At 29.5% G+C, this 23,299-nt stretch overlaps 2 protein-coding genes across 2 annotated transcripts in view; both read right to left on the bottom strand.

Annotated features, from left to right (window-relative positions):
- Window positions 1-23,299, bottom strand: part of LOC129913307 (neuropeptide SIFamide receptor) — a 148,825-nt gene that overhangs the window by 15,518 nt on the left and 110,008 nt on the right. The window lies entirely within an intron of this gene.
- LOC129913316 (uncharacterized) lies at window positions 13,743-14,796 on the bottom strand. Its single transcript, XM_055991924.1, has 3 exons — window positions 14,285-14,796; window positions 14,058-14,197; window positions 13,743-13,993 (listed from the first exon to the last, which is right to left on the bottom strand). Exons 1-3 carry the CDS (start codon window positions 14,294-14,296, stop codon window positions 13,864-13,866), a joined length of 282 nt encoding a protein of 93 aa, XP_055847899.1. The 5' UTR covers window positions 14,297-14,796; the 3' UTR covers window positions 13,743-13,863.

Genomic DNA, 23,299 nt, shown 5'->3' with positions numbered 1-23,299 from the left:
TGACGTAGAAATTAACAAAATTAATAAATAAATGAAATAAATTATTTTAAACACTGCTTTTTCAATAAAATTATTTCTTACTAATCATAAGTATAACTGATTTTATTATGAAACATCTAATGGAAGTACCAAAATCATTCAGATTTACCAAGATACAAATTAAATTATTTAATAAATTCCTAAAAACTTTTCCTCACAACATGTGTTCCATTGTTATCATACATTTGTTTATCTATAATGAGCTTGCAAACAACGTGTATACGCACATGAGCTATAAGATTGTAAATAAAACTAATAGCTTCTGTAAATTATTTTGTTTCCCGCCGATACTTCCTCAATATAAATACATTCACAAATAAAAATATAGGAAATTTATTTGTTCAAATGTTGATAGTATTCCCCAAGAATATTTTACTATCGATTATTTCCAAAACTGTTACAAAAAAAAAAAAAAAGAATCACTAAACTAATGATTATATTTTGGCGTGGTTGAATGATACTTCAAAAAAAAAGCTTTTATTGACATCTCAGATCATCGTTAAATCCAGTCCTATATAGGCTTCATCATATAAACTGTAATTCATATACCAAAGATGACGATGATATAATATCAAGTCTCTATATAGCTATAAATTTTCGTACATAATTTTTATATTTAATGTCCTTCCGATATCAGGATACTAAAAAATATTGTCTACCTTCAAAGATACTAGCTAGATCCTATTCATCCTTAAAATAAATATCCAATAAAATCCTGATGGATGGGAAAAGAACAATTCAATAAAAACGACTTCCCATAAAAAAAAACCCCGAAGGAGATAGAAATGGGTGGATGTTTCTTTGCTGTATTCGACCTACAGGTGACAGGAATCACATTCCAAATGAATTATAGAATTTCTTGACATTAAATTGGTCCGATTTTTATTCGCGCAAACTAAGCACATGGTAGAGTATAAGGAAGTTGCAGAAGAAGGAGTATCATTCTCTGTCAAATGAACATAGAATTATATTCAAATAGCTTGCTTCCCTTGTTTTTTCATTTTTTCCATCCTTGCCTTTATACTCTGATGGCCTCTAAGGAATATTATTTCCGACTCAAGACCAAAACCACTGCATAGCAAATATCCCTTATGTTGTGTGCTTTGTTAAATATTTTTTCCACTCTTATAAGCAAAAGATAGTGATTTTAAGGCCAAGAGTATATATTCTAATCTTGGCAACATAGTTTTTCCGCACCCCTCCCCTCGCCTTCTAGAACAATTTGCATTGTCAAGGATGCGCGTTTTTGTTCTTGGGATAATATCCTGACAAAACTGTCAAGTTCGCGTGGTGGTTTTCACTTATCTAATCCAAAGTCACCATAGCATTTTCACATATAAAAGGGAGCACAGAGACTCGCATGGTGTTCAAGTATCAAGACGTGAATTTATGTACACCCAACAACAAACACTTCCTTCCTGCACCGAAGTGGATTTCTTCATCATCCTCATGAGATGTATTAGAGGTCATGTTGTTGTACACCACATAAACTTTATACAGTAGCAAAATCCATTATTCTAGAAATTATGCATTCACTCAAGGATGTCTAAGCTGCGGATATATTCGGCCAGGACTCTATCATTTCTATTATATTCGTTTCTCGGAAATATACATATGATGATGATCATGAAAGCGGTGTGGTTCGGGGTGTATTTGCTTTGAATAAATTGACCACGAATTGAAACGAAAAATGTAACGACGGCGGGCATTGGTTTGTGTGTGGGTGATGGCGATGGATATGACCAAAGCGATTCGAACGAAATAATGGTGATGATTTGGGCATTTTATAACATCCACATGGAGTTCCATACCATACTCGGCCACAAAACAAAAATGTGGTTAAATGTCACATGTCAAGCGAAAGTAAAAGTTTGGACTGTCAGGACGTGACATATACTCAAGGCAAATACTCCTTCTTTATTATAACCTATTCTCTATATACGTATAAAAAACCCTTGAAAACCCAGTCATGGTTTTAATGAAATGTTTTTGTTCGTACATAACTTTCTCCGGGAGGCAAACTGTTTTTAATGGCTTAACAAACAAAAATGAAAGTAATTTTGTTAAAAATTTAAAAAGCATTTTATAGATACGGTCTATAGAAATACAAGGGCGGATTTATCAGGGAACTTTTTTAAAAATCACAAATTCGTTAAATGCAAAAGTTAAAGACATTCTTAGTTGTTTACTTACATAATTTTGAATTTTTTATATTAAGAAATTCTTGAGAACATAAAAAAAAAATGTTAATAAAATAATTTTTCTCAGTTGGCTTTCTATCTTCACGGTTGGGACACTTGTACAGTTAGTTTATCGTTTCCCTTTCAAATTATTACCATAATTAGACATAATTTACATAGACTTTCATACTTAAATGAGTAGAATGTTTTAATTAATAAGACTATGAAAAATAGAACTTATGAACTTTTGAAACAAGAAGTTTGTTTTTATAGATTGTCTGCAAAATAACAATCTTTTTTTTTAAATTATATCTGACATGATTTCGATGAAAATTTTTACTCTAGTATTAAAATGAATAAAAATTAAAAATAAAATAAAATGCACGACTTTGTCGCACAAACTTTTTTTATAGAAATTTTTTTATTTAGAAATTTGGAAAAAAAAAAATAAAATTCGTTTTTTTAAAAAAATAAAATAAAATCTGAAATCAAATTGCCCTCCAAAACAAGTATGCAATTTTGATTGATATATTAACATAGATTTTTAGAAAAAAAATTTCAAAATCGTTAGAGCCGTTTTTTAAAAAAAACTAATCAAAAAATTAAACAAACTGAGTGAATTAAAAAAAAAAAATAATTTTTAAATACAAAATTAATTCAAATGAATTGAAACTTTTTCTGAGCTTTATCTATTTGTTCTTTTCTTAACCACAATTGCTCAGAAAAAGTTTTTAATTCATTTAAATTAATTTTTTATTTAAAAATTAATTTTTTTTCATTCACTCAGTTTGTTTATTTTTTTTTTAATTACTTTCAGTAGCCTTTTTTATTAAATAAAACTTATTTTTTTTTAAATAAAATGGGCTTTAATAAAAAGCACAAAAAACAATACTCATTAACGTGTTTTTTTGACTTAAATGATATGAAAGTGTAAAAAACAACTTAAAAAAACGAAGAAAATTGTGTTTGATGCAAAATTGTGGAGAAACGGTTGTCCGCAGAAAAAAATGTTTTGTGACAAACTTAAATTGCAATAAATTCTTGATTGGTTGCAAAAAAATCTTTCAAATCAAACGTAGTTTGGCAAAGATAAGGCCAGTTAAAGGACAAGAGAGCAAAAATTATAAAAACCGTGGTAACTCGAAAACGGGACGAAAACGAGAAAATTACCTCTTAAGTTTTTCGACTTAAAATGACCTCAGGAATCCATGGTTTTCATTTGGGGCGGTGACTGTGGGACACCCTGTATACACGTGGGAGGGCATTTGAAAAAAAAAAAATTTAAACAAAAAACAAAAGCAGATTATAATGTCCTATACCTTTTTGGAAAGCTAAAATATACTTCTTGAATTTGATGATTATTTGAAGTTGATTGAGTAAATAGTTTTTGAGAAATTTAATTTCAAAGTCAAAATTAAAAAAAAAAAAATAATTTTTTGTATTTAAGTTAATTTTTTTTTAAATTTGGATTACAAGGTACAAGTTTTTTTTTTCAAAATTGAATATTCTATTTAGTTCTCAATTAAAAAGTTAATAACTTTTTATTAATAAAAAGTTAAAGTGACCTCAACTCCATATGCGTTTCGCCCAGGTATGACAGTGGGCTCATCAGTTAGATGCTGTCATACCCTTACTAAGACGCAAAATTTTGGTCCATGAATACAGACACTTATAAAAATCACAACCTGACTAGACTAGAATTTTAATATTTTAGGGGAACATGGTTACATTCTAGCACCTAAAAACAATTGCCCGTGGTCAGGCTAATAAGTAAACAAAGTGAAAAAAATAATGAAAATTATTTTTATTTTTAAGCTTAAAAATTTGATTGTCAAAGCTATTCGGGGTCCGAATAGCTTCATAGAGTTTTACATGTGAAATTATGAACTTGAATTCAAGGTTATTCTATATGTATATTCTCAAATACCCAGTTTACGAGTTATTTTCATAAAATCAGTCAAAAACGAGCTGTTTGTTCTTATCAACAGTTTCTATAAATTCGTCCCTGAGAAGCCATATCATCTCTCCTTCCACACGACTATAACCTATCCTCAAACTTTAAACATACTCACACATGATGTTGTGTGTTTGGAATATGAGGGAGGTTTTTTGTTGTTTTGTTTCGTCTTTGACTTTTTCTGACAGCATAACATTCTTTAAGGATTTTGTGTTTCTCTCTAAAAAAGATTGTGAAGTAGGGACAGGGTGCAACGATGTAGTTAATGGCAGAGATTTTTGTTTGATTTTTTTCTTTACGACTTGGCTTTAGCTTAAGGATAAACATTCACGATATACTTGATGACTCTGTTGAAGTACATAACAATGTTTTTGTTGTTTTTTTTTTTTGTCTGAGTTTTGTTTTTTGTTCGTTTTTTTTTTTGTGTTTTGTCTTCTCAAAGTCTGATTACTTCATTTGATTTTATATTCGTCTTCGTCGAAGGTTTCTTATATGTTTTTCACAGAGATATGATGAGACATTGCAAGGCTATGCTGAAGCTGATATATGCTCGTGATCAATGTGTGTTGATATAATAAAATAGTAGGAAAGAAATCAACCAATGTTAAAAGGAAGCAAAAGATTTGAAAGATTGTATTCAAATTAAGTGTCGAAGGAAAAAAAATGATGAAGATTTAGTTTTTGTCGTTGTGTTGATTATTATCTTGGCAAATGATAACCTTCCTAGAGAAAATTCAAGGTTGAACAAATTAATACGACTTGGCAATAAAATATATTGCCGACATTGAATAAAGCAAAACGCGCGAGTGGTGTCCATGAAAGTGTCCACAAATCACATTATAAGAAACAACATACGAGATCTTGTTAAAAATAAACACTGCTGCTTTGGATGTAATATTTTTCTTATGCTACATTAAAACCCAACGTCTTTGTAGGTACTAACTGAAACGGCTTTTATTTGCTCAATTTTGTCCTTAGAATCAGGTGGTCCATATTACCCGTAATTTTTTTTTAAAGGGTTTGAGCTGCTTCATTTATTTGTTAATTTTATTTTTTCAATTTTTAAAAGCGGATTTATGTTTTGCTTTCAATAGAAATAACCTAGATTTTTGTTTCAATTATAAATTAAGTTCTTTTTTTTTTTGTTTTAAGTACCAAAACAAAGATCGGTGGTCCATATTTGCCTCCATACTCAAAATGAGAAAAATTTTAGCTTGAAAAAGGAAGTTTATTTTCCTTGAAATCATTCACAAATTTTATGAAGCAGGTTTGAACTTTAAGACATTTTCCTGTTTATTATTTCCCTCCTTACAAAAATGCTACTTCACAAAATAAATTATAAACCTACCTTAAAAATTTGACTGATAAATATTCAGATACATTCTTTAGCAATTCTAAAAATGTCATTTAAAGCAAACGTTTAAAAAACACACATATTCACATGTCGAAGCAATCTTCAAAGAAAATTCCTCCGAACAATATAAGCTTAATATAAACACGATCCTACATCACATATTTTTGAACGCGTTCAAAACCTTGAGAGATATATAGCAGGATACTGCTGCTACAACAAATCATAGCTACGATTTTTATATAATATGATTGTATCTGTAAAGATATAAAGACATCAACTGTCATCTTTCAAGTTATGCGAGGAATTTTTCCTCTCGTCTGGGTCAGGCTATCATACCGCAGAGTCTAGAAACAACAAAAATAAATTACTTTACGAACATTGCGAAATTTATAGATATGTGTGTGTAGTGAGTACATTATCTACTCTAGAGACGGAGAGACCATATCCAACTATCAAAAGCTGTATAGTCATAAAGTCTTAAAAGAAAAATCACATAAAATCCTATTTTAATTGGAAAATGATGACAACCACCATCGCAGTATAAACTGCATATTTTCGTGGCAAAAAATAAAGTAAAAACCTTGTATTTGGATTTTTAAAATGATACAACTTATTTCAAGTATTCGCATATGAATATTCAATATGACCAAAAAGCCAAGAAATAAATTAATTAACTAAAAGAAGAATATCAACTTTAACCTTGTATAGTATTTATAAAATCTCTTGAAAAGTTTTTAAAAGAAATTAATTTTGAAAAATTTATATAAATTGAATTAACATCTACTAGGTTTTTACTGTTTGGCGACTATTTCACATGATATAAAACTTTACGAGATTAATGAGTTCACCATTATTATTTTTCGGTGGAAGAGAAGATTTTATTTTTGTGAATAGTTGAAGCGACAAAAGAACATTCTTTGCTCTTTTCAGCGGTCTTCAAATTTTAGGGTGATTCAGATTATTCAGAGAATGCTGGTGCTTTCATATCTTATTGAAGTACTCGGTTTTATTAATTTTGTAAATTGAATTAAATTTAATTTGGAAATGATTCAGTGCAAAACTTTGTAAATTTATATTTTTCCCGACAAAGAGAACTTAACTTAAATTTAACTTTTTCTAGACTTGGACATAAGGCGTCGGAGCAACAGGACTTAAAATTCGGAACAAATCAGGAAAAAAATTAACATGAAATAAAGAAGAAATTTAAATAATTGCATGGGAAATTTCAAAATTTTTGTCTGAAAAAATATAAATATTATCGATTTAAAAAAAATTATTGAATGGTAACCTTTTAAAAAATTAATTTAGGTCTTCACTCGAGAAAGAAATGTGGTAGTATTCCCTAACAAAACCATAAGCTTGGAAAAAATTTTAAATGAAAAATATTATTCTTAAAGCTTAAAACAAAACAGAACATTTTCTGCATTAAAAATAAACGTTATTAAAAAAAAACGAAATTTTTGACTGCAATTAAAAAAATGTTATTGCAAATTAAAATATTTTGCATTAAAAAAAAATAAATGGTCAGTATTAAAAACAAATCAATGCAAAATGTGTGCATTTCATAGATCTTGTAGGTATTCAATGAAACATGTTGCATTAAATTTTTGTATGCAGATTTTTTTTTATTTGCATTTTTTTGTCGCATTACATTTTGTTTAAACGCATTTTTTTTTATTTGCAATAAATATTTTTTTTTAATTTGTAACTCCCAATTGGATGTGAATTCGCATACCTACATTTTTATATTTGTAAAGATTTTTTTTTCTTTTCTAAGTCAATTTCAACAAATTTTTGATCAATTTTCATGGTTTAAACTTAAACGGTCACTGTGGTGTATGTGTAACTTTTTTTTAAACCATTTTTGGTTAAGACAATTTAATTTACATTTTTGTTAAGCGAAAAAGTTTGCGGATAATTTTCTGACAATAAATATAATTAAGTGACCATTCGATATAATTTTGAGAATATTGAATTTAGAGTAATTTTCTTCCTTTTATTGATATTTGAACCTCTTGGCATTAAATGTCCCAAAGTAAAGAACTCTCTTCACACAAACTATTTTAGAAAATTATCTGCAAGCATCTTTAATTTCACTGGCAATTATTAATTGCTCCTTCAACAAACCTCTTGGAGTTTGCTAACTATGTAAAAATAAATGTAAAACATGGTCTCCAAACTTTTTTTTCTATGCTGATTTTATTTTAGCATTTGATAGAATATGTCACTGCAGACTGCTTATTTAATTAAGAGAAATACGGATTTCCTTCGTGGATTCTTGGTTGGATTAAATCATACCTACAAGCACGTATTTACACAGTTTGTCATCCTTAAGAATGTTGCATGTATCTAAGGAAATAGATGTTTTATCTTAAGTTCCACAAGGAAGCCATAATGGTCCACTTTTACTTATTCTTTGTCTAATTGGCATTTTTCTCTAATTCGCAGACGACTTCAAACTCGTTTACAGTTTTGAGAAACTAAATGGGTATATTACAACATGACATCAGCAAAGTTTTTGAATGGTGCAACTTCCGGCATAAATTTTTGAACATTTTTGAACAACTTTAATACTCTCTTTGTAGCTGAATAAATGAATAAATAAACCACTTGTTAAAAACTGAATAAGGTCTTAGCTATAATTTAAATTCGTGTGTCTTCCAAAAAAAAAAGTAATCTTAAGTGAAAATATAAAACATTTTTCTGTTAGAAAAAGTTAACTTTATGTTCAAAAATGTTTGTACTTCCTTTAAAATTTAATTCAATTGCGCTCATTCATTCTTTTTCACAAGTTAATCAGTGATTTTTGAAACAATTGTAATTGAAGTTTCTATTTTTACTTGCGATATAGGTACTATATATCAAGTTATGCATTCGTACAAAAAAAAAAGTTGAGATAACATTTTTCCATGACATTACGATGGTAGACAATGCCAAAAAAGTGGGTCCCGGAAGTCCGTCTGTCTGTCTGTCAGTCTGTCAGTCTGTCAGTCTGTCAGTCTGTCAGTCTGTCAGTCTGTCAGTCTGTCAGTCTGTCAGTCTGTCAGTCTGTCAGTCTGTCAGTCTGTCAGTCTGTCAGTCTATCAGTCTGTCAGTCTGTCAGTCTGTCAGTCTGTCAGTCTGTCAGTCTGTCTGTCTGTCTGTCTGTCTGTCTGTCTGTATAAGGAGCTACAGCCTAAACGCATGGACCGATTAATGTCAAACTTGGTATGTAGCGTTATTTGGCGACTCTCCAGAGGGGTTTTTGGAATTAATTTTTTTGGACCAAAAATAACGGTACTTGTCATATACCGATTTTAATAAAATTGAAATATCTCTAAAACGGCTCCAACGATTTTGTTTAAAAAATTCAAATGTAACTTTTAAGCTAAGATCTATCTTTCAATGAAAAATTTTTTTTTTGAAAATCATTATTAACGGTACCTGCCATAGAACAGTTTTTTTCAAATCCGATTATATCCGAAACTGCTTATTCGATTTCAACGAAACTTTTTGTGAAGAAGCATTTTTATAATATAAATATAAACCAAAAATAAAATTTCCAAAAAAATAATTTTTCGATTTTTAAAAAAATTTTGAAAATTTTTTTTTGAAAAATCAAATTTTTGAAAACGGGACATTGAATTTTTTTGAAATTTTGTTTTTAGGTGTTTATTAGTGATTTCTACAAAATGGCATACCAATTTTATTTTACAACTTTTTTTCCAAAAAATTATTCATAAAAAATTAGTTTTTTAAAAAACGGCTCTAACGATTTTGAAAATTTTTTTTCTAAAAATGCATGTTAATATAACAAATAAAACTGCATACTTGTTTTGGAGGGCAATTTAATTTCAGATTTTATTTTATTTTTTTTTTTAAAACGAATTTAATTTTTTTTTTCCAAATTTCTATATAAAAAGTCTTAAAAATTTAAGCAACCTTAACCCTAAGAGCAAGTTCGTGCGACCCAGTCGTGCATTTTATTTATCTAAAATTGCAATGACTCAAAAATTTTTTTTGCTAAAACAAAACGGCTAAGAGATGTTCTTTTTCATGACAACAAATTTTCATGGAGGCTGTGTCAAAAATTTCCTAGAACCGAACATTGTGGTGTAGATTGTATTCAAACCCAGACTTCCGTTTCGGATTGACAGCTCATCACACTTACCATTAAACCCTGGGGTATTTATTACACAAAGTAAAAATCTAAAAACTCGTTGTCAACCAAATTAAGATTACACCAACCATATCTATGGCGACAAGTACCTAAGTTTTTTTTTTGTAATTTTTTTTTTCCTTTTCACAATTCAAATTTTAATTCCCATTTAAAAATTAGGGAATCATAAGAAACCTCATCCCTCGTTTGTAAATAATATTTAACCTCTCAATCAAATTTAAGCTTTAAATGTATTTTAAGTAGGATCCTATTAATACTAAATAATGTTACAAGGACAAACGGGAGGATTCAAAGAAAATTGATAACTGGGAAAATGGTTATTATTTAAGACTCTGCCATATCGACGATTTTTTTTTTCAATTATATCGATTGACATTAATCCTCTCCCCCAAACGATATGTGAAATAAATTTCTTAAATATTTTCATTCACCAATTTAATTTCAATATTCAGGTTAAATTAAATATCAATAAAATTGTCCTTAAAAGTCCTCCCATCTCTTTTTTCCACAATTGATAAAAGATCTAAACGTATAATTTCTTTATTAAAATACAACGTAGATTCTCCAAGTCCTTTATAACTGGGGTGGCCTATATAAAAGAGGAAGTCAGCAAAATTCCCCCCAATATATAGTTTATGTGATAGGTCTTCTATTGGATTTTATTTAAGGAGGGTGAATACCTAAACAATATTCAAATATGTTTTTAATATTCACAACACAACTTTGCCATCCTCTCTCTTATTCGTTATTCGCCCCAAACGCCCATCATCATCTCGACTTTCGACTTAAATTATCAAATCTTTCTATCGACTTTATAGAAATGTCTAAAATTTACTTGTAGGTTAGGTGAAGTAGATTGAAATAAACTCAAACATTTACTCAAACCAAATTTAATTAAAATTTCAATAACGCCCAGTTCTATAACTTACTTGCCCTTGTGTTCGTGTTACAAAAAAAAAATATAATAGCCTATCGACAAAATTTTACTAAAATGTGCATAGACACTTTATACACTCACGACATTTGTAAAGCAATTAATTTTCCAATCTTCACATCTAATATGGGGATTTGAGGGGATATATTGGTGGGCAAAAAAAAAATTTATTTTTTTCAAATGTCAATTTCTTACACCACTGAACTGAACCTATTATTTATGTCTATGTATTATGAAATTGGACGGACAGTTTAGGTTATTTTTTTTGTTGTGTGCCATTACCTTGACACAGAAAAACCATTTTGCCTTTTTTTTTGTCCAAATCAAACCAGAATACCCGGTCACAAATTTCAAAAAAAAAAAAAACTTAATTTGCATATGAATGTCCAGTTCAAAGTCAATCAATCCAATAAAGGAAGGCGAAATAAAAAAAATACAAAAAAAAAGACGTATCCGCCATCCGGCAAAACTATAATCAATTATCCCCGCAAAATATCCTTCAATGTCAAATAACTGACCCCGCTGATTGAGTAATTTTTTTTTTTGTTTTTGTTTCGATCATTCATTCGTGTGCCTGCAGGCTGCTACTGCACTTGCTGTGATGAAAAAAAAAGAAAACACAAAAAAAATATAAAACTCTTTTTTCTTGTCTCAAAATACAGTGCTGTGTGAAAAATTTACTTGAGACCCTTTTTTTTATTGGTTTTGGTTTTTTCAAGATCTATACAAAAATGTTTTTGTGGTAAAAATTGTGCTCTTCTTAACATTTTTGACACGTTAGTTAAGTAATTACATATTTTTGTAGACGTTCATGAACAAATAAAGCCTAGAAACCATTAAAAAATGTTACCAAAATTAAGACGCAGTGATAGAAACTTAAATTCTGTAGTAAATCGATTCTAAAACTATGTACATTAGTGCAAAACACTTATAGAACAAATAAATTTTGTAATTTTTATGTAATTAACAGGTCTCAAATACAATTTTAATACATCTCAAATGTTCGATGTTACAAAAAAAACTATTCGGTATAATTATATGTAAGTCTGAAAGTTTCCAGAATTATTTAAAAGCTTATGCTAGTCACTAGTTAATATTAAGAGGTGCGTTTTCTTAAAAAAACCGTAAAAAGATCTTTTTGATTAGATACCCTTTTATAAATTAATCATAAATACATATAAAAACTTTGCAAATTTATAAAATTATCCAGAAAACGGTTTTTCTGTTATCAAACATTTGAAATCCTCACATTATTCACGTCATATCTTAAACTACAAACTTATATTTTGAAATATTCCAAAAATTACACAGTTTCAATTCAATCAATCTAGAGATAAAACTTTTTAATAAGTAATTCTAACAAAACTACGTTTATATTTTCCCTCAAAAAATTCGAAAAACTGAAACCCGATATGTGAAACTGTGAAGTGATAAGTTTTATCACGTTTTCATAATGAATTCAATTCTTAATTTTTTTTTTATCAAATTTTTGTCCATTGCGGTAATTTTGATATCCAAAACTCATAATTCCTGAGCTTGAAACACTTTTTATTTGTGGAGCAAAAAGGAAAAGTAACCCTGCTTTACGGTACTTGCATAATATTTAAACAAAAAAACCAAGAAAATGTCCTTTTTCTTGCGATTTTTAATAATTCACTCTTAAGTCTATTAAACAACTGAATTTACCAAATTTTTCCTATGCGATTCCGGTGTATTGTTAAAATTTTTCTTCCAATTTCAGTTTCATACATAAAATATGTAATTAAAGTAAATATTCATAACCACTTAAGCTTTATCAGTTATATAGCGCTATTTACAAGATGTGAAGAATTGAAGAAATTGTTTTTTTTTTTTTCGCATCCAACAACTCTTATAGCCCAGGAAAAATAGATTTTTTCAAGGACAAAATATGTAACAGACTGATTTTTGGTATACAGCTTGGTGTAAGGGTGGTTTACAATCTGTGAAAAATCCTAAAGTTTCCTGTCCGTTAGTCAAATTATAAGGGGTCAAAGTTCACAACATTTTTATTTTAAAAACGGTAGGTCTTATACAAAACTTATTTTCTACAAAATTGTAGCTGAGGCTATTTTACAAAAAATTGTCCCCTAAAGTTTTCTTGTATCATGCACCATTTAGAAATAATATCAGTTCAAACTCGCATATGTTTTTCTTAGAATTTTTTCATTTGTTATTTTAATCAAATTATATGGGATAGTTTGACAAGTGTCGTGATAATTCCTTTAATATAGACTGACAAAAATCTAAATATCTGACAATTGAAAGACAAATTATTTATTGCAGTCATTTCATTGAAAATAAAAACTATCAAAACTGATTCAGTGATGTACATATTAAGATGGCGACAACACACACCTTGCAAAACAAAAATTTTTCTAATTGAAGTTCGCACTACAGCTCTTTTGTTTATTTGTATTCAATCATCAACTTCTCATATGAACTTCAACCGAAACACTTTTAAAAGAAAAAAAAATTGGATTGTTGATTGAAAAAGAAATACATTCGTTGTAAATCTGTGTCGCATCTACTAAACCATTCCAATTCCCAAAAATATTTTTCACATTACTGTATTACATTAATACCGAAACTGATACAAAACATTTTTTTCCATTGCAAATAAAATTGGTAAATGTCATTTAGTATTGCCTTAACCTTCGCAAAAGTTTATGTTGGCGGGACAGACCGAAAGCCGGGCAAAAAAATGAGTGGAGGAATTTTCTGTCAGACAGATAGACAGACGTTTTGCGAAAAGAAAGAATTGTCTCCATTTTAGATAGGTATATTTTTCTTCCATTTTTTGTTAATCTTTTTCTTGGGTTATGCAACAGACAAGTTGCACAGCAGGCTGTTTGGCTTCTGCTACTGCTTAAATCTGCAACTATATAGAAAAAAAAAAACCAGTTTCCTTTTCTCATTTCTATTTATGGAGGATATATGGAGCCCAAATTGAATGACAATCAGAAAGAATCAAAAGAGCAACAAATTTTTGGTTGAAAAGAGAACAAAACCATAACAAAAAATGTCATACCCGGAAACGGATATCATCTTTTGGTTCTGACATATGATTTATTTGTCAAAAATAGTCAAAAACTCGTTACTTAAAGGGTTTTCATTTTTTTTTATTGGACTTTTTTGATTTTTTTTTTATAAAATTATGGCGACTCGTGACTCGCTATGATAACCTTCTTAAACGTTAAGATGATTGGTAAAAGTTCCTTATCAATGATGAACTAGAACAGCTGGATGATGCACTGGCACAATAGTCTTAACAACTGGCACTGGATGCAGAGCAACAACTGGCTTAACAACTGGCACAATTGTCTTAACAACTGGAGCTGGATGGATCACCCTGTAAAATTTTTCATTTATGAAGATATATCCCGTGGGAATGTCAAAATGTATGTAAAACTTACGAATGACTGACATGTCCTACTGGCACAATTGGTGCATGGCGCACAACTGGATGCACAATTGGATGAACTGGATGCAATACAGGTGCAACTACGACACCGGGAGCAGCATAAGCAAAAGCGATGATTGAGAAAAGAGCCAACTGCAAAGGAACACACGTGATTTATATAGTTTATAGAAACCTGATATTGAACTTGGACTTGGTTAGACTTGGACTTGGCTTACTTACCAACTTGAACATATTGAAAGGTGATTTGGTTGGTTTTTGGAGTTGAGATAATAATAATTTAATCGATGAAACGACGATCTGTGACTGTTTGATGATCGAGTATTGAGACTGCCTTTTATATACCAAGCTTGAGAGTCGAGAGTCTGTAGGTTTTCAATAATAACTGCCATGGATGGCGTCAGAGTGGAATTCAAGGATACAAAACATATTATGCGCGAGAGTTGTTGCAATTTTAACTTTGCGTTGCATTGTTTATGCTAAACGATTTAGTGCAAGCTTCCACTTGATAAAAAAGTATCTATACGCAAGCTTTAATATGATTTATGTAGATACACATAATTGCAAATTGCATCTATATCTTTTACCCTTGATCGGAACTTGTGATTTTACGAGATTGAATATTTGTTTTTTTTTTGTTTGCCTCGAATTTTAATAGACACGAAAATTGATTTTAGCGAGTCCCCTACTGGCGGCGCTTATTTCCAGTTGAACTTGATATCTTGACATTAATTTAAATTAGGAACAAAATTTTCATTATAGCAGCTAATCGTGCATAAGAATCTTGAATCTTGTGGATCAAACTAATTACTCCGACTCTTCGCTGATAAGCTTAAAAAAAAGTTATTATTCTTCTTTAAGTATCATCATCCTCTTCCTTACTTCGATGATGATGGGATAATGATGCGGTTCATTGAAGATTTAGGCTAAACTGTTTTGGTGTAATCAATTTCCAAAAAAAAAAGGGTAATAGATTTTGAAAGTGTTTATGGTTTTTTTTCTGCTCCATTTTAGAGGGAAAATGGAACATGCGGTCGTTAATTCCAGAAGGATACTTGTTTCCTTTAACCACATTTTTGTTTATTATTATTTTGTGTGGGGGGAACTATAAACCTAATCTCTTTTCCTTCCCAATATTATTATACGGGTTGTTCTATATTTTCATGTGATTTTTGACCTCATTTCAAAGTGTAGTTTAGTTTAGTTTGATGTCTGATGGAAATCGATTTCCTCTTGCAAAAAAATTCTATATCACGATTCTGGAGTGCGTATAGATATAAAATATATATGAAGTGTACCTACCTACATACAACAAGTCTCAAGAGCTAACCACTTTTTATCATCACATTGGGATCAATTTTATTCAACCTTTTGTGTATTGAATCACATGGTGTCAAGTCAAGTTTTATAGAATAGAATGGCTAGTTTTTTTTTTTTTTTATTATTTTGTGACTTGTGTGTCACTTGGGGTTGAATATATTTTGAACTAAGGATGATTTTGTTGATGACGGGTATTTAGAAATTTGAAACTATGTAAGCTTCTAGTAGGTATAGGTATGAAAATCAATCGAAAAACTGCTGATGATGAGCCAATAAGGTAAATATCATTTAAGTGTTGGAATATACATTTTGTGAATACTTGACATTGTCTAGTTGACTTTGAATGTGTGAAAGTCGAAGAAATTTGATTGAATTAATGTGATTTAGTTAGACATTTATTCCTTTTATATCATCATTCTGGTTTTTGAAGAGATTCATGCATTATTTTCATAAAAGCTTCTTAAGAAAATATGAAGTTGTCATTTGTCATAAACATGAGAAAAAATAAATCAAGGCCAGTAAAACAGACCTTTAAATTAGAGAACCTTTAATTTTAAGAAAGATTTTTGACAATTGGTATCAGATTTTTTTTTGGCAAAATTTCTTAAAAAAAATGTTTCTTTTTATCTTTACATGTAAAGATAAAAAGAAAGTCTTTTTGATTTTTTTCGGTTTTGTGGAAGGTTCTAATTTAAAAAGGATATATAAGTACTTTGACTCCGCTAGTATCGACTTGCTTTTTGAGGTCGATAATAACTTTCAGTTTTTCGAAAGGTTAAAATTACAAGAAATTGCAATCATTGCATGGGTGCCATTTTTCAGGTCTTATTAACACGCATACAAAATAAATTCCTAAACAGGACTGAAACATATTTCTAAAATGGCATTTTACTCAAAACTACCGATATGTTGACAGCTGGTTTTGAAAATCAGCGACTCAATTCATAGTTTTTTTTTCAAAGCCGGATCGAATATAAAAATTTCATCAAGTTTTGTTCAATCTTTCAAAATTCAGAAAAAATTTTTGTTAGAACAACGTTTCCGACCTTGAATTTAAATTAATAAATATTTTACATTATAAAAAATAAAATTGGATATCAATATCTTGATGAAATGTGACCGTGACAAGTCCCAAGTGTGCCCAGGATGTCTTCCAAACGTGTCCCGAAAGTGTCTAAAATGTGCCCCAAATCTATCGTTTGATTCCAATTAGACTTAAAAAAAAAAAAAAATAAAATGCCGAACTGGGTTATAGGAACTTGCTCTTTACATGAAAGTTGATTAGAATATTTTATGTTTTTTATGTTAAAGATAAATTTAAATTTAATTAAAAAATAATAAAATTTGTTTATTTAAAAACATCTTTTTAAATGGCTATGATTTCCCGACGGAGGTCGGCATTTAATTTTAGAATTTTTATAATTTTTAGAATGCAATGGGACAAATACGAATTTCATAATTGAGTTCAATTATCTCTTAAGCGATGGCTATGTGGCCACTCGTTGTTTTATTTTGTATCGTTCGGCAGTTTTTCTCACACCACTGTATAAAAATGAGGTTCATTAAAGGATTACTTTGACTAAGATGTCATTGGTACAAATTTTGTATTAACTGTTGCAATTTCCTTAATAAAAAAAACACGTATACGCCATAGTGACTTACATTTGTATTACTCGTATATGACAGAGATAATAAAAATAAAAAAATTCTTCTTAGATTTTAAGGGCTCGACAGCAGATACAGTAACCAAATATGAGGAATTCAGAATAATTTTCGAATGATCCTGAACTTTGCAGACAATTTGATTGGAACAAAATTCTTCCGATTTTGAAAAAAAATTAAACAGTAATCGCTTTGTTTCAATCTAGGGGCTTGGGGATATATTTTTTAGATTTTTTTTTGTCCTATGGCCGAAAAACGCAAAAAACACCAACAAAATTTACTCAAAAAACTTTGGACCTCCGTCACCACAGTAATATTTTTGTTGTATTTTATCCAACAAATAATAAAGGGTAACCAAGATATTATATCCAATTGTGATGCAGATAGTTTCCAAAAATGGATTGCTTGGAAAAATTGTTAAACATCCATGGAAGATACCTAGTTGGCGGTCAAGCAGAAGTAAGTAGGAAAACAAATCGGGTTTGTTGTATTACGTACAAAAAATTGACCTATTCAAACTATGTCTGAATCACCTTATTTTTAATAAAACAAATGAGCAAATAGAAGATGCTTAATTCATTTATAACTCTGACCTTGGTCATAACTTTTTTTTTTAAGGCAAATAAAACAACTTAATCTTACATTTGATGAAACGAAACGATCGCCGCACATAGGAGTATTTGCAGTAAAAACCTGGTCATAAGTCGATTTTCTATAAAATCAAAATTGACACCAAAAAGTTTGGCAAAGTGGGTGCAAAATAAACATTTGTCAATATGCTGCACTTATTTTTTTGTTTTTCGATCGTGTCTTGTTAAAAAATTAGTTCAAAAATAACTGTTACATTTACTTAATTTTGAATTGAATGCGAAGTATTTTGGTAAGTCTTATTCTATATGCGATATCGAAGTGTTGTGATAGAAATCTAAAAAAAATTAAATGGAGAATTCTTCTTCAGTTATTTATCAACGATTTTAATAAAGTTTTGAAAATGTTGGATGGTTTTTTCTATTTTAATTCGGGCTTAGAACTAATATCTAATAACTTGATATTTTTGGTAAGTTATTATTTGAACTTTAATGAATTTGTTTTAGTATACCCCGTTATTCTGCTATGAATTGAAACTTATGAGTTAGTTTAGATATTCTTTAACACAATGCAACAAAAATTGGGTGCTCTTAGGTGCTCTTTAGAGAATCGAGGGTCAATTAGTTCACTTTTCACTTTCTGATAGAAAATACTCCTTACTTTATGCAACATTTTTTATTTTTAAATTAAATTTACTGATGTTATTCGTGTATTTTATTTTGGGTCATCTTAATTAAGGTTGGGGAAGAGAGAAAAGAAACTGAGAATTGGGTATTAGGGATGAGGAAAAAAAATTTGAGAAAAATTATGTCGACAGGTAAAAAAATAAAAATAACAAAAACTAGGTTTATATTGTATTTTCTTGTAGGTATACTTATTTTAAACAAAAATAGTAACAAAAACCACGAAAAATAATTATGGCCAGGTTTTGATGACAATACTCCTATATGCGCCGTTTGACTTCAGAAAATCTGTCGTGATGACAAAAGTGCAATGTTATTTAAGTTTTTTTTTTTTTGTATTTTGCCTTTATTTTTTTTTTAATCAGACGAGTGTTGAGACTTTGGGGGCTGTACATTTTTTCTGTAAAGTTCAGTGTCATTTTTTTAACATCAATAAATAGAAAAGTAGTTCCAACGCAAAGTAGGTACAATTACATATGTATGAAATAAGTTGGAGATGCTTGAAACTCATTCAACAAATTCTGATTTTACTTTGTTATGTAAAAATAACAAAGTAAATCAGAATACACCTTCCTCTCTATTTTAACAATTTGTTTAGTATTCTTTATAAAACTAAGAATCAATACAACATTGTTAAAAACTGTATACAATCACTAATGAACATCACCGCTGTATTCATTATCATACACTAAAGCATGATTTCTGCTGTGGTTTTCTACGTGGAGTAGATATTTATTCTTTTGGTATATCCAATTTCATTTAAGTATTCTATGTTGTTTTCTAAGAAATTCATCAGTTATTCAATCTGCCCTTTTATCACATAATTTCAACGAATCAATTTATATAATATTCTTCCGATCCAATCTCAATAGAAGGTATATTAGAAGAGTTATTCCTTTTGCATAGTGCCAAAAATTGTTAATATTTTTGTATTTGTGAACGATACAAGTTTTTTTCCCATTCCATACAAATTACACCTCGTAGTAAAAATATATTAAAGTTTTTTTTTTCATAAAAAAAAAATAAAACTTTTCAAAAGAATGGAATTCCTAGAACTCACAACTCAACCTACCTTTTCAATACTGCAATCAAACTTTGAATACTTCAAAACTTTGCCTGTATTATCCGAGAATTACCATCAGAATGAGAAGTAATTTTTCACCAACTTAAGGACCAAATTTCTTGGAAGTCTGAAAACATTAATCTTACACTTTGCAAACGTCCTTGAGCATTCGAAAATACTCTGATGAATCATAACGACACGCCATCGGCTAACTCATCAATATACAAAATCCTTTTTCAAGCCGATTCATTTATTATTATTATTTTTTAATCATTCATGCAAAGCTTGTATTCTGTCTACATACTAAAAACTACATTCTCTTTTCCATTTTAGCTAAAAATAATTACGTTCAAATCTCCTGTTTAGTTTGTGTTTGCTAAACATTACTGGAATATTTATTAAGACAATTTAAACATCATTATGATTAACATCTGCCATGGATTATTCTAACCTTTTTTTTTTATTGCAATTTGTTGTACAACACTGAAATATGTTCATCCATATAAAACTGTTCTACAAATTGGCTAATTTCTGGAAGAAAAAAAAAATAAAAGACGATGAAGGAAACAACCAAATAAATTTTGCATGAACTTTTGCCATTTAATCAATGCGAATGCGAATGCTCTATATTCCTACTACCTACTTGGCGGATAATGGTTTGATGGGTACACAGAGATAGACCAGACTCAGACTCTCCCGCCAAATTACTTCACATGGTACACACATATTTTGTTTATGCGAAAGATCCTATCGTATCCTTTGATGACGGTATAGCAAAGCAGCAGCAACATCCAAGGAATGAATAATGAGTTTGTAATAAATCACGGAAAAAGGAGAATAAACGCCAAAATGAATTTATTATTTCCGGTTCAATTTTTATTTGCAGTTTTGCTCCTTTTTTACTTGCGATATAGGTACTATAGGGCAAGTTTAGGATTCGTAAAAAAAATCGAACTCGAGATAACAATTTTACATGACATTACGATGATGGAGAATGCCAAAAAAGTGGGTCCGGCAATTCTGTCTGTCTGTCTGTCTGTCTGTCTGTGTGTCTGTCTCTATCTGGAGCTGCAGCCTAAACGAGTGAAGTGATTTTCTTCAAACTTGGTGGTTAGCAGTTTTTGGTGATTCCCTAGAGGGGAAATTGAAATTTTTTTTTTATGACCAAAACTAACGGTACCTGCCATATAACGGAAATAGAAAAGTTAATTTTTTTCAAAAACGACTCTAACGATTTTGATTAAAATTTTTGTGTGTAGTACTACACATAATAGCCAACTTTTTAAATAAAAAAAATATTTTTTGTACCGTTATTAACGGTACCTGTCATAGAACGGTTTTTTTCGTTTCTGAATATCTCGTACAACATTAACCCGATTTAAATGAAAATTTTTATACAAAAGTGTGTAAGTAAAGATAATATTAAAATTTTAGAAAATTTTCAAAAAACGCATTTTTGGTTTTTTTAAAAATATTTCAAAATTTTTTTTTGAAAAATCAATTTTTTGAAAACGAATCAATGAAAAATTTTGAAATTTATTTTTTATGTGTAAATTAATTATTTCTTCAAAATGGCATACCAACTTTTTTTTTGAAAAATGTTAAAAAATTTTTATATATAAAAAATTATTTTTTTAAAAAACGGCTCCTACAATTTTCGAAAATTTTTTTCTAAAAATACCTTTTTATACAAGAAATAAAATGGCATATTTTTTATTTTTTTAAAGATAATTTAAAACGGAGTTTAATTAATTATAAAAACAGATTTAATTTTTTTATACTACTTATGAAATTACTTCAAAATATCAAATTTTAAATTTCTTGAATGAAAAGCTGTAACATTATAGTTACTTTAAGCATAAGAGCAAGTACGTGCGACCCCAGTCGTGCAATTTATTTTTTGTTGTCATGTGGTGAAAAGTTTTGTTAACATGGCAATTCCCTTGCGGTCATACTTTGGTTTACGAACTGGTTTTGATTGAAAGATGAATTTATACATCAATCAAAGGCTATTGTTTGAGTGACCATTTTGAAACTACGATATCCTTGAAAGTCCTTTTAACCACGAGGCAATTTTTTATTTAGTCAATTTTATGTCCTTTTAAGCCTGAACGCGGCACTTTTACGGACTAAAGAGATATAAAATTATTCCTTTTTATGACGAACATGACGTCTCGCGTATTTAAGGAGTAATGCACGATAAGTGATAAGCCTCTTTAGTGGCGACAAATTTATGGTCGAGTAGAACCAAATAAAATATAAAAATAAAAGGAATATAAAATTGCGAAGTGGATATAAAATTTAAAATAAAATTCATCAAAAAGTAGTAAAATTTTCTCTAGGATTTCAGAGCTGTTTTACAAAGTGAATTGAGATAAGGGTTAGAGTTGATGTCATATGTGTGAGTTTGTCTGTAAAGCGTAGAGGAACTTTGTTCACAAATAAAAATGTGAAGCTGAATGGTTTCTGACAACATAAAAACGCGAGGGGTAAAATCATTATCTCTCTTTTCTGTCACATCACAGCAGACTCTGATTCCTTGGAAGATGACAAATTCTATATTATGTTGATGTGCATAGAAATTTGCTAGACTGAAGTGATGAGGGCTTGATATGTATGTTTCATATAGAAGAGTAAAAAAAAATCCTTGAAAGTTTGTGTTTTTTTTTTTTGTGAAAGAGTTCGAAAAATTCTATTGAAATCACATTTTTTTTTTGTTTGTCCTTTGGGGATTTTATACATATATGAGAATGTTTACATAAAAGAAAAGAGGCCTCTGGTGACCCTGACCCCTATTCAAATTGTAATTAGATGTATAATGAAATCTTTAAAAGCCTTTTTTTTATTCTTTTAATTTGTGTTTCTGTAAGAAGTGAAAAAAAAAACAAGGTAGGTAAAGAATACATTTTTTTCCTTTTGGTTTGAAAATACACTTCGCGTCACTTGAATAGAAACAACATTTTTTCTTTAGAAAATAGCGATTGGTGCTTTGGTGAGGTAACTTAGTAGATTTTTGGTTTTGCATTTTCAAAGAGGAACTTTTAACAAACAATGTTGTAAAAACAAAAAACCCAAAACAGAAACCGTATGGCTTCTAGTTGCGTTTTTTCGCATTACCTCACAAAAAACAGTGTTTTTTTTTTGCGTCACATGAATAGAAACAAGCTCTTAAATTAGATAAAAATGATGAAAAATCATGGAAAACGCTAATTATAGTAAAGCAATATTAAGCTTTGACATTATTTGCACATTATAACCAATTATGGGCTACGAGCTACCAATAGGCACCACAGAAAATGCATAAATAGAATTTAACATTGAAAATGCACTTCTACTGTACACAATCGTGGACCTAATTGGAGAAAGTGATAAAAGTGTTTAGTAACTTCTTACAAATTAAGAAAATGACATTTTCTACAATTTAAGGATTGAATAAGTGAAATAAACTTTCGTTTTTATCCGGAACGCATCTGTTTTGTTTTTATTGCGTTGTTTTTTCTTGAACTATCCTTGTGCAATCTCTAAGACGGTTGTTCTTCCACGTTCCTAAACTTGCCAAGAGCTTCTACCATTATTTCTTTGTAAAAGTTAGCATCTGTTTTTGAAGCGTGAAGCTTCAATTTTGCTATTGCACATCATTAAAACAAAGCGTATTACTATAACACATTTTAGTGCCCTGTATTGGCGATGCGATTAAGGTTATTCTTTTATAAACCAATGAAATAGGGCTAATATTAACGTGGTCCATCTGAGTTGGTATGTTTTCCTTTAAAAAACCACTCTTTACCCCACTACTTTTCAGTTCGAATGCAACTATAAAATAGTTAACTTTTTTGTAATCTTAGTAGAACTTAAAATGTTGTTATTTTGCATTTTGAGGCTTTTTTTAATGTTGTGCACCTTTTATAACTTCCAGGATGG

This window comes from Episyrphus balteatus, chromosome 3, assembly GCF_945859705.1.
Source record: "Episyrphus balteatus chromosome 3, idEpiBalt1.1, whole genome shotgun sequence".
NCBI classification, from domain to species: domain Eukaryota; kingdom Metazoa; phylum Arthropoda; class Insecta; order Diptera; family Syrphidae; genus Episyrphus; species Episyrphus balteatus.
The sequence above is the reverse complement of the archived record's forward strand: the minus strand, read 5'-3'. Positions and strand labels throughout refer to the sequence as shown.